General features: G+C 40.9%; 1 protein-coding gene across 3 annotated transcripts; it reads left to right on the top strand.

The window, feature by feature from the left end:
* Positions 1–6,857: 6,857 nt before the first annotated feature.
* On the top strand, positions 6,858–13,955 carry LOC118502531 (uridine-cytidine kinase). Of its 3 annotated transcripts, none has more exons than XM_036034798.1 (7): positions 6,872–7,108; positions 7,334–7,399; positions 7,510–7,846; positions 7,933–8,030; positions 8,098–8,146; positions 10,617–10,736; positions 12,984–13,955. In XM_036034798.1, exons 1-7 carry the CDS (start codon positions 7,001–7,003, stop codon positions 13,061–13,063), a joined length of 858 nt encoding a protein of 285 aa, XP_035890691.1. In that variant the 5' UTR covers positions 6,872–7,000; the 3' UTR covers positions 13,064–13,955. The 3 variants fall into 3 exon arrangements, with proteins under 3 accessions (XP_035890694.1, XP_035890691.1, XP_035890692.1); XM_036034799.1 differs by having other exon boundaries at positions 12,053–13,955; XM_036034801.1 differs by lacking the exons at positions 10,617–10,736; positions 12,984–13,955 and adding an exon at positions 8,843–10,290 and having other exon boundaries at positions 6,858–7,108.
* Positions 13,956–14,948: the final 993 nt, after the last annotated feature.

The following is a 14,948-nucleotide window of genomic DNA, read 5'->3' as shown; positions in this document are numbered from 1 at the left end:
ATTGGAAAAAGATTCTCGCTAAATGAATTTCACCCAATATATTACCCTATTTCTCCAACCGATTAAGGGAAGGACCCATCCGAATCGATGCTTTTCCAATTTGTAATACAGTTTATGTAGCTTCATTTTTTAAAAGCGCTAACTGGATAAGCCGAGTTTAACGAGAGAGAGTGAGAAGCTAATGTATTCCTCCGACAGGATAGACGCGGTGTACAGGTTCAAAATTGGATTCCCCAAAAAAAAACACCCAAAAAACACCCAAAAACAGCCCGGAACAACACTTGTACCTTCTTTCGATCGAGACGTAAACAATCATGCATAAATTTAACTAATCTGATTTTGCTGTCGAGAGTGGGTAAAACAGACACCCCAAAAACTGCACCAGGAAACACGGTGCAATTGCTTGAGACGGCCCGCAGCCGTATGGGCAAAACCCCATTCAGGGAAATGAAGTGTGAAAATGTCTGTTTCTGGAGGGATGAGAAAGGCAGCAAGAAATGGATGATGACACCTTCCCGACCCGATGGCACTGCAGAAGTCACCAAGAGAATCGATCGAACCCACGGAATCCCCGACCAATTCAAACCAATTGCTTGTCTGCTGTTGTCTGCGGTTTCAGCGTTGAGGCGGCAATGAGCCTGCAGCATTTTGGAGACGCTCGAAGACGATCGTTTGCCAAATTGTGTGTGTGTGTGTGGGTTTGTGTTTGTGTGCCTGGGACTAAAGCCCGTGAATTATTCCAAATCAAAAAACATTTATTCGAGCACAATATACGATCAGCCGAGCGTTCGACGTTGGCAGTGTGGTGATGCTCACCGGAACGGAAGCGTTTCAGAAGCGACCAATGAATGCCGAAAAATTGACCAAAATGAGGACAGTTTCGGTTCGGTACGGAATCGAACGAAATATAAGCGACCAATATATGGGGACGGTAATTTTCTGTCGTTTACACAATTTTTTGTTGTTGTGAGATGTCCATTTAGAGGGTTAATGACGGTGGAGGTTGAGTTGTAGATAGTATTGAAATTCAAAATGACGGTTATTTTCTGGTTAAGTTTTATCCCTGATTATCCTTTTATCACGAGTACAAAATGTATGGTAAAGCTTCAACTGTACTGGGTTTTGAGGTTATTAAAAAATATTCAAAGTATTTCCCATTGTTAGCCAGCAGCTGATATAAATAATCTATTTTATTGTCCAAAGTAACAACACTCGGCCAAACTACACAATCTCCAACGATACTACAGTATAATGCAAAAGCTTGCCAAGAATCCAACTTCTAAAGCTCAACTCCTTTTTTTCACTCCAAGATCCGATCCCCGAGAGTCGCATTATCATTACTCAGGGTGGTATCTTTCGCCGGTCCCGCCGGCACGCTAACGCCTTTGAATTGCCTGCTAATTGACGATGAAATGCGCCCGATAAGAAACACCAGCCCCGAACGTGTGCACTTTTGACACCACACAAAGCCGCAAACCGCAGACTCCGGGGTGCGTGGTCATTGCCCAACCAAACTGCACCAGCGGGCTCATCATCACCTCAGAACCAACCCGACCAGAAACAGGTTACGTTCAATCCGCCCAACGGTTGGCCATTGTATTCGGTTGATTTCGCACGTCCGAATCGGAACGCTTCAAAGCCCATTGTTCAACATTTCTCTATCTTGTCGAAATGCATCAACAGGTAAAATAAATAAAGTGTGCACAAGACAGCAGCCCGAAACCATTCTGCCACGTTTGGCAGCCAAAGGATCTCGGAATACGCAAGCGGGATTTGGTTTACAAATGATCAACACTTGTAAACCGTCACCGTGGCAGAACGGATTGCATTTGCCCATCTGATGCATCTGATACGTTTGGGGAGGGGGAAGAAGGATTGCAGTTTTATTGCACCTGAACTGCGTAGTTGTTTACTTCGAAGGTGTGATCTGGCTGCTTACTGGGTCTCTAGACTTTTCGGTACTATGGCCGCGCTAACTTCGATAACGCAGGTCCAGAAATAAAAGAGAAATGGGGGAACCGGATCTCTCAAGAATTTAAGGATGGCTTATCAAAAAGTTTTCATAAAGTTTTCTTCTTCCGCTTTTGGCAGTACTCGTCGGAAGATTGTGGCCTTAAATTTGTGTCTCCATTAACTTGATATTAATCATAGCTGGGGAGTCAGAATTCGTATTGTTAACTTCCATGGTCTTTATTTACAACTACTTCCATCAACACTACATTTAAGTTTGTGCATCCCTATCTTTAATATCCCTAACAAGATACTCCATTATAAGATCGTTCTCGTTAGTGATCCGACATTTACGTTTCCTGTTGGATTATTCGTTTCCCTACTTTAGGATATTTATTCGGAATCCTCTGAGTCCTATAATATTGTGATGCAACTAGGTTCGCCCTATCCTAGAATGTGCGTGAATTGGCTAGTGCCCCCCACTAGTCCGGCTTGGAGCACAAGGCTGGATCCTGTTCGTTGTCGGTTACTCAGTTTGGACAATTCAAGATCGCCATTCATTTTCTCAAACACCGTTTACAGGAGGTTTGCTTCGAAACGAAATTGACTCGCTTACACTATTACACCAAAAATACAATTCCATTTTTAAGAACTTTTGGCTATTCCTGCGAGACGTACGATGCTAGGTTTTAGTGATCCACTAATGCAATGTTTTCATCCATTTAACAGTGTGTCCTACCTGTTTGATTTTACTCTTTCTTACCATTTTTTCCATCGAATCCCGTACAACTGTTTGAATCGTTAGTGTTATCGAAGTCCTAGCTCATACCCCTTGACTAACGCTTGTATCTGTAGTCACGAGACAGATATCTATAATCAGAAATTTTGTGAACCAAATTATTTTTTATTAAAATAATAAATAAAATCGGGGCTACTCGATGGTAGATGCGCCGGTATTCACGCCGGGGTTCAGGACCGTTCTCCCATGGTTAGGACCGACGATCCATCTATAAGGTTTAAATTTGGTCCCCAGCAGGTGTCACCTCTATGGATAGATTGGAGAGGGCACAACGGAAGTTTTCTAGAATCGCCGTAAGGCGCTTCCTAAACGACCCCAGTGCTGCTTCTCCTCCATACTCGGTACGGTGTCAGTTGCTGGGATTGGTTAGCTTAAAAGACCGACATTGTCAGACGCGCAGGCTATTTATTGCCAACATCCTTCTTGCCAACATTGACTCCCCTACACTCCTGGCAGTCATTCCCATCTATGTCCCATCCTACCGCTTGTGCGTTCGCCCTCCACTTCTCATCCCATTGCGACGCTCGCGGTTTGCCCAAAATGACCCTTGGATGTGCGCATTATCTGACTTCAATTCAGTAGGTGATTTGTTTGACCATAGCATGTCCTTTGCTTCATTCCTTTCCCTTGTATTGTCTTCTTTGTCCTAATCTGTTTCGTACCGTGCATGACGTTTTAGTTATAATAATAATAATAATAATAATAATTAGTCTAGTAAGCAAGAAATGGCAGGCATGACCTATAAGAGATTATTAGGCGAAGAAAGAAGAAGAAGAATAAATAAATAAAAAATGATTAAATACATATGTATAAATAAATAAATAAATAAAACAATTGAATATTAATTAAATAAATTAAGATTAGGATATCTTCTTCTTCCTTGGCACTACAACCTCGAGAGGTTTCGGCCTGCCATTTCTGTAACTTGATTTTACCCGTAGCAAAGTAGTCAGCTCTGCGTACGGTGAGTGAGGCAGTCTGGATGAGATTTGAACCCCGGTTCAGCCGTGTGAAGACCGGCGCCGCTGTCGCCTCGGCCACCGGACCGCCCCATTTTTTAATTTGATTACTCCCTTCCTTATTTTTCTACGCTTTTATGTTTGTTCTATTTTTAAATTGGACTTTAAAAGCTCAAAACCGGAGAGCATTTAATTATTTAAATTAAATTATTGGAAAGATAATTACGGATCGCATCAGAGGACGCGAGCTGTAATTTTAAGTCCACAGGATATAAAGTCTAACAGAACTCGTGAATAAGAAGAGTAAATATTTTTAGCGTATTTAATAGTTTTTAAAACTATCTTCTTCTTCTTCTTCTTTGACCTAACGACCTTTTTCATGTCATGTCTGCCATTTCTGCCAGTCCTCATTGCGGGGTAATGGTCCGGAAGGGATTCTCTACCACCGGGCTTCTCCCAAAAGCTATCAAAAACCTATTTAAAAAATTTAAATCAATTATTAAATTAAATTCACCCTCTTTGATTTTTTTCAAATCTCTCCCACAGCCCCAACGTCCGCCAAATGTATCTAAATGTTCTAAACATCGAGCCTTTAATTCTTGCGCTTCGGCTTAAAACTGATACTAAACCTACCTAATGGCCTGGCATCGCGTTTATAGTTGCTCGATATCATAAATCAACCAGCGCAACAAGCTCTGCCACACTCTGGGTGGTCGTAGCATGGCTGAATTAGGAACCACATTTTAAGCTTTCAACACCGGTGGTGTGTGATCTTCCACCGACGGTGGAAGCTGATTTAAAAAGGCTAAATTAAAGCTTCAGCAAATATGAGATAAATCATTCTCCCGGTATTGGAGAATAAATCAAACCTTGTTAGCAATGTGCCCATCTAAACGGGAGCCTATCGATAAGTTGTTGAAAAGAGGATATTAGCCAATAACGAAGCCTGTGTAAGAGATTTTTTGGGAACAAGCTGAGTAGAGAAAAGAACTCTAGGATTAGTTTGTTGATGGAGATTCCTACAGCTGAACTTCAGATGATTGTTTGTATTTCGATGCTCTAAAACTTCCAATGTTCTACTCCCTCAGAGTCCAGTTGCTCTAAATATTGGATTCCAGATATGGACTACTCTCGTTTTTAGAACACTCGTCTACACGTGCAAAATCAAATCCAATAACGCCAATCATGGTAGATTCAAGAAAAAAAAAAGAAAAACTTGCTTAGCGCACCTTTATGACCTCAATATTTACTCACCACACAACATCGCGCGTCATGCGTCATGTCGAAGTCTTCAAGGTTCGCCAAACCGTTCGCTTTTTTGGGCACGGGAAAGTGAAAAGCTTGATGGACGCACATGTATGCAATCCGTCAAAACCGTCGTCCCGGTTAGGGCGAACTTTAGGATGGATCCTATTTGGAAGGATCACACGCAAGATGAACTCATCTCGGAACGCCGACGCCGCTGTCTATCTTCGGCGAGTCGTCCCATGCCTTTGAGTAATCGAGTTAAATCAGCACTAATTGGTACACACGCAGACGGCTGTACATCATCGATTCCGGGGGCGCCTCAGCAAGGTTGTCTAAGCTGTGTTTTAGGCACGAGCCTTGTGATTGACAACGGGCTGGCTTTTGCACAAATATTGACGACTCCGAATAAACGGAGCGCTTGTTTTCTTTTTTTTTTAAATGACTTGGCATAGCCAGTAAAGATCACCGTCGATCTTCGTCGATGCATCTTCATTAGCTATTGTTTGCAAAAGGAAGCTTTACATTTACTTTGGCGGATGGATTGGCTTGTGGCCGTCGATCAAATTTGGTCTGCAATCATTTGATCTGTACTGCGTACTTTAACCGACCCCATGCTCGCCAGGTTATGTCGCACGATCTTCAAACATTTACGCACAGTTCCAAACAAAAACTTCGACCCGCTCGGTCTGCCCGGTCTGCTCATAATCAGTCTTTTCTTCCTTTTTCTTTCTTTCTGGCGTTTAGCTTGATTTATGGGACATGGTTTTAGCCACGCCGATTTCGACCATGACACGACCCCGCCGTCCAGCATTTTGGTGTCGTGCGATGCCGTTTCACTGCCATCGGCCACGAATTCGGCATTACGAAAAATTAGCCAGACGTATCGCCACTCGCAACAGTTTGGCACCAAAACCCCGCATACTGGTCACGTGCTAACATTCCATTGTTTTTGCCCACCCTCGGAAGGCCAACAGTGCGAAAGTGGTCGGCTTTCCCGTAGAATGGGTTGTGTCGATATGACTGATCGGTTGGTTCATTAGGACGGATTAGGTACGGGATTATCGGATCTTCCCAATCCCGAAAACCGAACGCGACCTTCAGAGAACGGATAAGATTAACACATTTTTCACCTATCATACGGACAGTCCGGTAATCTCATTCTCAATGCTGCTCCATCACTATACGCCGTGTGAGATCCCTCACCAGTTGCTATAAACCGGATGATGGTCGCCCACAGTTCCAGAAGACCGCAACGACGCATAACACTCATAACGTTTCGTACGAGTGTGCAAGATTAATCGACTTACCAATGGTACAGGCTTGTGATTAAAATCATCCCCAAAAAACCGGATGCTTGTAACGGAGGCTGGGAAGTTCATCGATACATTCAAGTTACATTCACCAAATGAGGTCTCACCGGAAAAAAGGGCTTCATAGTGTAATGCAGCTGGAGGGATATTGAAAAACACAAGACATTGAAACGCATCGAAGAAGACATTGAAGCGTAGATCAAACCTCGAGTCCTCAAGCGGTTCGCTAAAGAAAGCACAGTTTATCAATCATTGGAATGTTGCCATAAAAATGCTCGCCTTGGGGATGCTCAACAGAAAACAACACATTGCATACATTTAGGCGTAATTTTGGAATTTACATTTTTATAACAATGTTCGGCGATATCGTGTTTTTATGCTATTATTTCATCAAAAACTTCACTTGTTTGCTTATGTGTCGAAAACATATTTATTGTTTACAATTATTGTGCAATATTGGCGTCAAATTTCTAACTAAAATATGGTTCATTCTCAATTCGTTTTCAGAATCGATACACCTCCACCTGTCAACCCGGTGGCATAAACCAAACGCAAATCCGCCAGCTGTCAATCGCTGCTCAAACGTAAATAAACGTCCCTCGTTCGACGAAATCAGACACCATATGTCAAGATAGTGAAAAAGAGTACTTCGTTCGCGTACTGCCGTAGTGCAGAGTCGTTTTTCCCCATTTTCCGCGTCCAAAGTTAGTAGCAGCTAACTTTACTTCGCCACAATGAGTGACCTAGAATGTGTGAACGGTGCGCGTTTGAACGGGAATTCCTCCGACACGGTGAAAACTCCCTTCCTGATCGGTGTTGCTGGTGGAACGGCCAGCGGGAAGGTAAGTGTTCGCCACTGCCACCCATCGGGCGGAAGGGGGGAGGAGGGTACTTTTGGCCCGCAAAATTGCTGCGCAGTCTGCAGTGCAAATCCATCCAAACGCTGGCCCCGGCCTTGAAAACGATGCCAAATATAGACGGTCGTCATCTGCATGCAATTATTAAAAGCGCCCAGTCAGTCACCAATACAACACCACCGAATATCTGTTTCCTTCTTTGTCCCGCAGTCGACGGTATGCAAACGCATCATGGAGCAACTAGGCCAAGCTGATATGGACCATACGCAACGACAAGTGAGCAAACACAACAATGCGTCCCCCGCGACACGATTTACGTAATCAGCCGTTCGCTCACACACTGCACTGCATTTGCTTTTGTTTTTCCGTTTCTACCCCGGCCATAGGTCGTCACCATAAGTCAGGACAGCTTCTATCGCGAACTGTCCGAATCGGAGAAGGCACGTGCCGAGCGGGGTCTGTTTAACTTCGACCATCCGAGCGCCTTCAACGAGGAAGCGATGCTGCGCACGCTGGAAGAAATACTGCAGGGCAAGAAGGTAGAGATCAGCGAGTATGACTACCGCCGGAACTCGGTGTGTCCGGAGAAGAAAATCACCATCTACCCGGCGGACGTGGTGTTGTTCGAGGGCATACTGGTGTTCTATTTTCCCGCCATTCGCGACCTGTTTCACATGAAGTTGTTTGTCGATACTGATTCGGACACAAGATTGGCCCGAAGAGGTAATATTTTTTGTTTTTCGTTACCGTTTGTTGACACTGTTCGCCTGATGCTGATTTCAACCGTCTCACAAATGTATTTGTTCCAGTTCCACGTGACATTAACGAACGAGGACGAGACTTGGATCAGGTGCTGAACGCTTACATGAATTTCGTCAAACCCGCGTTTGAAGAGTTTTGCTCACCGGTATGATGTCACTGTTAGTGTCACAAACAAAACGAATCTCATCTCACCACTGACTCGTTCATTTCAGACGAAGAAATTTGCCGACGTCGTTATACCACGTGGTGCTGATAACACAGGTAAATAACCACTTTAATTTGCGAGGCTTTTCTGGACATTTTCTTGACCAACAACAAAAAAATCTTACTCGGTGCTCTGCTATACTTTTGACCAACTATGGGATTTTACTGATCGTGGTTAAACATTTCAATGAAGAATTTCTACTTTGTTTGCACTTTTTTTATTAGAACATTTCAATCGTTGATCCGTGTCTTTTAAGCACCTATTATTCTGTGTGAAGCTAATCAAAAGCAGTTTCTGATTTATTTTCACTTTGTTGTACTCTCTCACACTATTCCCATATTCTACAATAATCTTCGCAAGCGATTATGTTCACAACACCCTTATCTACACCTCGGAACCGGATCTATTCAAAATCACATATAACACTTCCTCAATCTTTCCAACAGTAATCATCAGTTAAAAAAGCGGTGTTTGGTTGTTTGGTGGTGCCTTACCGTGTTCATGTCGAAGCCATTTCACTCTATCATTTGGGCCGTACACATTCAAAACAAATCTCTACCAGTCCTTGGTTTCGTTTTTCACTTCATTCTACGGTTCAGTGTCCACTTTCGTTCCTAAAGATTTATGATGTCGTGTGTGTATAAACAAAGCAAAACATCCTCAACAAAAGGAGCGGCAATCACTGTGAATTGTGTCTACACGGATGTATCTCTTACACATTTCTTGCTCATTTTTTTCTAACCATTTTACAGTTGCGATCGATCTGATAGTACATCACATTAATGAGATCTTGCATCCGAGTGGCGGATTCAACCAGAACGGACATTAAAAACCGCGTGGGGTCGTGTAGGGTCATGTTGGTCCTCTGCAATGCAAGCAAAGTCCTGCAGCGATTATTCTACAAACTATAGGACCAGAACGCGCGCGCGCGCTTGTGTGTTCGTTGGTGCCACATAGAAAAACCGCTGCCTGGGAGGATTCAAACAATGATCATTACCAAAGCACACCACCATCACACAGAAACAAAGCCCAATGCGTGCGCAGCACCTCAAATACCCATCAACTGTGGTTGCTTCCGTAACGGGTAGCAAAGCGCTCCGCGTGGTCTTCTCTTTAGTTGTTAGAGGGTGGTTAAAAAACCTGTAGGCGTAACGGCAAGAAACCTCAGCAAAACGAAACGAAAAACAAACGCATGCCAAATCAATGTTCCAAGCTAACATAGTACTGCATGACAGCTATTTTGATACGGTTTTTTCACTGGGAATTTTACACCACGGCTTTTCATACAGAAAATTGTGCATTTAAATTCCTTACCAGCGTACATCCCATAGTCCCATTACGGTGGTAAAGCTTAACACTTAGACTTAACAATTTCGAAGGAATAAGCTTTTTCGCCGAAGTTTATTTCTTAATTCATACGAGAAGGTGTTTGTGGCGTTCCTCTATAAACCTAGAAACAAACACAATCGTTCACGGCCGTTGAATGATTTAGTCTTACATTATGTTCTAATAGCACTTGTTTTACAACATTAGCCTTTATAAGGCCTTCAGCCTCGCAGTGCCACATATTCTATTAAAAAAAGAAAAACCCGTGCATTTGGGCAGCTATACCGATCCAGTCCCCAATATGTTTGCATTGCATCGCATTACCCAACATTCCTCAGCTCAGTTTTGGAAATGTCCCCGGCCAATAACACATTCCCTCAGCCAAAAACCAATCTGTTTGCATCACTGCCAAAGTATAAAATTCAATTAATTAACCTCATCGACCTATTTCCTGTTTTTTTATCTAACACAATCTTTATCAGTAATTTGCTGAACTGCTACGCTATATCGTCTACGTGCAAACAAACAAACAAAGGAAAAGTATTCCGAAAACTACTCACGACTTTGACGAAGTGTCTGGTGCACACCTCCTTCGAGTGGGGCTATATGCTATCGGTTAGAATTAATTACAGGTGTTTTATCGTCCGGAGCGACACACGAGCAACCGGGAATAGCGTACGTGTGTGTAGTAATAGCATTTAAGAGTACAGCAAAATCAGGAAAACGTAAATGATAACACACAATCGAACCCGAATGATGATCACCATCACAACCCCCGATAAGACCAATAGACCCAAAACAGTAATCTGATAAGGCATGTTTTTTTTTCTTTTGTGTATGGCACAATAAAGAGGACATTTTTCGAATACGCATACACCGGTACAACTTATTTCATTTTTGTTTTCGTATTTTTGCTCATATAAGTACACTCATATCTGATTGGTGGGTCGCTCTTTCCACTTACCGCATCGCCGATTTTGTCAGGATTGATCCACGTCGTTTCATCTTCATCGCCCGTCGTTTTATTTGATTTGACAGTTGGTTTTTTCATGGGTCGTCCCGTCCGCCATTGCTCTTTTTTATCGCTTTATGATGGGCGGATGAAGTTCTCCAAAAACTACAACTACTACGTATTGAAAATCTTGTTAAATGTTGTTCATTAACATCAACCTTCCGTTTTGCTCTTTTCCCTCTTTCCAGTCGCAATCGATCTGATCGTCCAGCACATCCGCGAGTTTCTGAACAATCGCACGCGCAGTGATCATAGCCCGCATCTGGCTACATGCGGTACCAGCGCACTGAACCTAGCCAATGGTAGAGGTAAGCCATCATTTAACGATTCCGATCCGCACTATCGGCCTCACTGAGCAATGAGTGTGCAGGACAGCTGATGACAGCGGTTTGATGACCGCATTGGGAATACCCCGCTCTACCTTTCCCAAGTTGTTTTAGCTAAACCAGCCTGTTGTCCTTTCACCCTAATGACATCTGTATGACGTGTAGTCCTTTCGATACCAGAAAAAAAGCAAAATACACACAAAAACTGATATTTCGTTTACACCAACATTTTGCTAAGATCGAAGATGAGCATTGTAATAACCCGCCAGCCACTTTAAACTATCCTTAGATTGTTTTTTGTTTTTTGTTTTGTTATCTAACACTAACTATAATTCGTAAATATTGGAATAGAGTTGCCTTATACAGCACACACACAGACAAAAAACAGCTGGCAAAAAGGAGAACGATCACAATGATGGACAAAAAAGAAACAAGCGACTAATCTAAAAAGACACGCACACTAACACTTATCGCAAGTCGTTTAGATTCGGCGTGTAGAGTCCTTCCGAGCTATCGTTAATCGCTTATCTAAATACCTTGATTATTAATCGAATCAGGTTTTGAAACATTTTACATCATTAACTCGCACAGTTTTTTTTATTTAAATCTAAACAAAATAATGCAATATTCAAATTCGGTTGTTAGTAGACATAAATTTAATTGTTGCCCTGTCGATTCGGCTCGAACGCTAGTTTTTTACACACAGCGAACATACTTCATCATCATCATGACGTGTTATAGGCATTTTCAAAAAGCAATATCTGTTCCGGCGGCTTGTTTTAAGCGCTTGTTAGTAATATAACCCTGTGTGGTAAAACGGGTGAAATCGCTTGCATTTTTGCACACATGAATAGAAGCTCACACTAGAAAAAGGTATGAATATATTAACCATCTCGAGACGGGTACAAAACTGCAACAGGTCGTAAGCAAGTTAAGTCGTGTAGAACGTCGTGGAAAATTAAGTGCAGTAAAAGCAGAGCACGTAGAAAATGTATATTTTACATGCATTTAGTGCATTTAAGCGCTACACGAGGGCTAATAGCAGTAATCACTTGGTTTTGTTATGATATTTTGTTTTACATCATTTGTTCAGTTTATTTTATTAATGTTGTGCGACTAATATGTTTGTGTTTTCCGATGCTTGTTTTTATTTTATTTTTATATTATATAAAACATTTTTTCTGTTTTCTTCATATTTTTATGATTCTGTGCATTTTCTATTCATTTTTTCCGTATTCGGTAACATTATTAACTCTGTTTCGTTTTTCCTCTCTTTATACCGTGTCTGATATTTCTAGTCCGTTACTTCGTGTTCCACTAGAACGCATTACCATAGAGTAGATGCAACAAACAAAACGAACCTAAATCCTAAAATTTGCAAACGAAAACCATTTCTGCGGGTCAGAGAACCTTGTCCGAAAACTAGAGAACCATAACAAATATTTAGCGAAAGGGAAAACAAAATCTGCTCCATTAGTACGGCAAACAAACATTTAAAATAGTAAAGATTTGAGAAGGGACAGAAACAAAACTACACTTTGAAGTACGGCAATGGATCATTTACTCTTGTTGTAAAAATCTCACTAAACTCTACAAAATACAAACCCCACTCCCCCACGGGTACTAACGGTCGGTAGGGATCAAATGACTTGACTGTAAACTGTTATTTTTTCGAGTTATGATATATTTATGTTGATAGTTCAATGTTTTGCCCCTGTCCAATGCTGTTACCACCTGTGCTGCCGTGTGTAGCACAGTTTAATCGTCCAACTTGTTCGGGTAAACACGGGGTTACGGCCATACCACTGTGAGAAGTGCCATTTGTTCTTTTGTTTTTAGTTTATAATTTATCCTAACATATGTTGCATCACTATTTTACTGTTATAATTTGTTAGTTACAAGCTCACACCAAAAAACCGGATTGAAATAAAACAAGAAACCCCAGCTACTGACTGTTCTGTCTGACTGTACGTGTCGTTAGAGATCTGTTCTCGTTGGATTTAAAATTTCACAATGTTTTCCAAAAATCAAATATGGATTGTTAAACTTTAATACTAAATTTCCGCAACCTATGATTACCACCTGGCAGCACCAATTAGTTGTGAAACGTGTAAACTTTGACTTGCTCAACACTCATTGTTTCGTCCCTACCTTTACTGAAGTTTCACGGATAATAATAATTTTCAATTCTTACCTTTCTGTGTACCTGTCGCTTTGTATTATCCGCAGCCCAAGCTACTAGTATGCACTCGATATCTCCTTCCATGATTAATAGTCAGCTTTACGCGGTACTGTACGAGTACAGTTGAGCAGTTCGGGTGAGCGAGCGAATACTTGTATAGGACATATTTACGTTAACGTTTTGATCAATCGCACGCGGCATATGTCAACAAGTTTAAACCATTTCAACAAAAAGAAATCCACACCAAATCTCTGGACAGTAGTAGCAAATGAAAGCCACCGGTGAGAATAGAAAATTAAATGTGCAATGAAATGAAGTCCAGTGGGAAGACGACCCTGTAAGGGACCGGTACAATAAATCTTCAAGAGCAATATGTATATCTTTTGTCATTAGGATAATCGCTACTAGCGGAGTAGTGTAAGGTGGTAAATGATGATCTGCAACCGAGTGAGTGATGAGCGTCGTTTTGACGCAGGTGCGTCGCTATTTACTGTTACTGACATTTACTAGTAAGCTTTCACATAGACTTTTAGTGGCAAAGTGATGGCGACGAACTACAACACAGTAGCGATAACACGGTAATAATATCATTGTAACAGAAACAGAAAACAAACAAACAAACCAAAAATCTAAACAAACAAAAACAATTTTGTAATCCCCCCCCGTGTGTGTGTGTGATATCGTACAAACGGATAATGATTTTATCTGAGGTAAAAGAAATATTTAATTTGTTATTTAAAAGCAACTGCAATTGCTGCAAACACAACACAACCCACGGATCGTGCATCGTCGATCTTCAGAGTGCTTGCGTATGTTGAGAAAAATAAAACACGCATAATGGCATAATGAGCAAATGTACAAACGTTAAAACAAAACAGTTTTGCGTCAATGGGGGGAAGAAAAACAAAACGTTTTAGAAAAACAAACTGTATGTACAACAATAGGGTAAAACACCACCAAAAAAACGATATGTTTTATTTTATATCTTCTATTTGAAAATAAAGCTGTTTGAAACATTACAATTTCTCTTGTACTAGCGAATCCGTTCCCTTCATGGCGCGATGACTACTTGCGAAACAACTGTTTTCGTTTGAAAGTATTTGATTAATTATTTGACGAAATACGTTTAAATTATCCCGTCATTCATAAATGTAAAATAAATAAAATTTCCATTAAAGTATCATCGGTTAACATTTGAAAAGCAAAATTAAAATAAATTTCGCCCTTACCAGCAGTGTCCGTTAAAAAAAAATTAAAAAAAATGTTTTTAAATGTTTTAATGCTTTTAAGACATAACACACTATTTGAACATTTCAAAATATAAAATTGATACACTTGTTTTAAGGCTTGAGAATCACTCGAATCATAAATTTAATATGAATTAAGTGATATATAAATTAGTGATGGGCAAAACAAAGAAATCAGAATCGGTTTCGAGCTAACTGATCTAGTTTTAAATTGAAACAATCGTGCTTCCGAACCAACGACAACAGAGCTGCTGTTGAATTAATCACAAAAAAAACAAAAATCAGTTGAGTTTGGTGCTTTCTCCATGTACAAGAGCACCGTTGCGTGCGGCGGGATTTTTTAGTATTATGCTTAGTCATTATTTCCGCAGATTTAAATAATGTTTTTAGAATTTGTAGTTTTAATTTAAATTGAATTAAATTCAATCGTAAAAATAATTTTTCATACGATCAAGTACTTGTTAGTGTTTTTGAAGAAAGTTTTTTTTTTACTTCTAAATACTATAGTAAACTAGCTACAATTCCGACATATTAAGCTCAGCACTGTAAGCAATTCTAATATGTACCAGGAACCCGGAGTTTTCTAGGCTTTGTCTGATAAATTTGGTTTCGTCCCACAATGTTGAGAGATTCCCACAAATTGTTGGGGTTTTTCCGCGGTATGAGAGGCTTTTCGATGTATTTTTGTTTGCATTTCATAGCTTTTTTACCGTTTCCCAAGTATTATTTAATTGGTCTTCTTTTTACAATAAAATGACAATTTGA

Source organism: Anopheles stephensi, chromosome 2 (assembly GCF_013141755.1).
Source record: "Anopheles stephensi strain Indian chromosome 2, UCI_ANSTEP_V1.0, whole genome shotgun sequence".
Taxonomy (NCBI): domain Eukaryota; kingdom Metazoa; phylum Arthropoda; class Insecta; order Diptera; family Culicidae; genus Anopheles; species Anopheles stephensi.
Note: the sequence above shows the minus strand (reverse complement) of the source record. Positions and strands in the feature narration are given on the sequence as shown.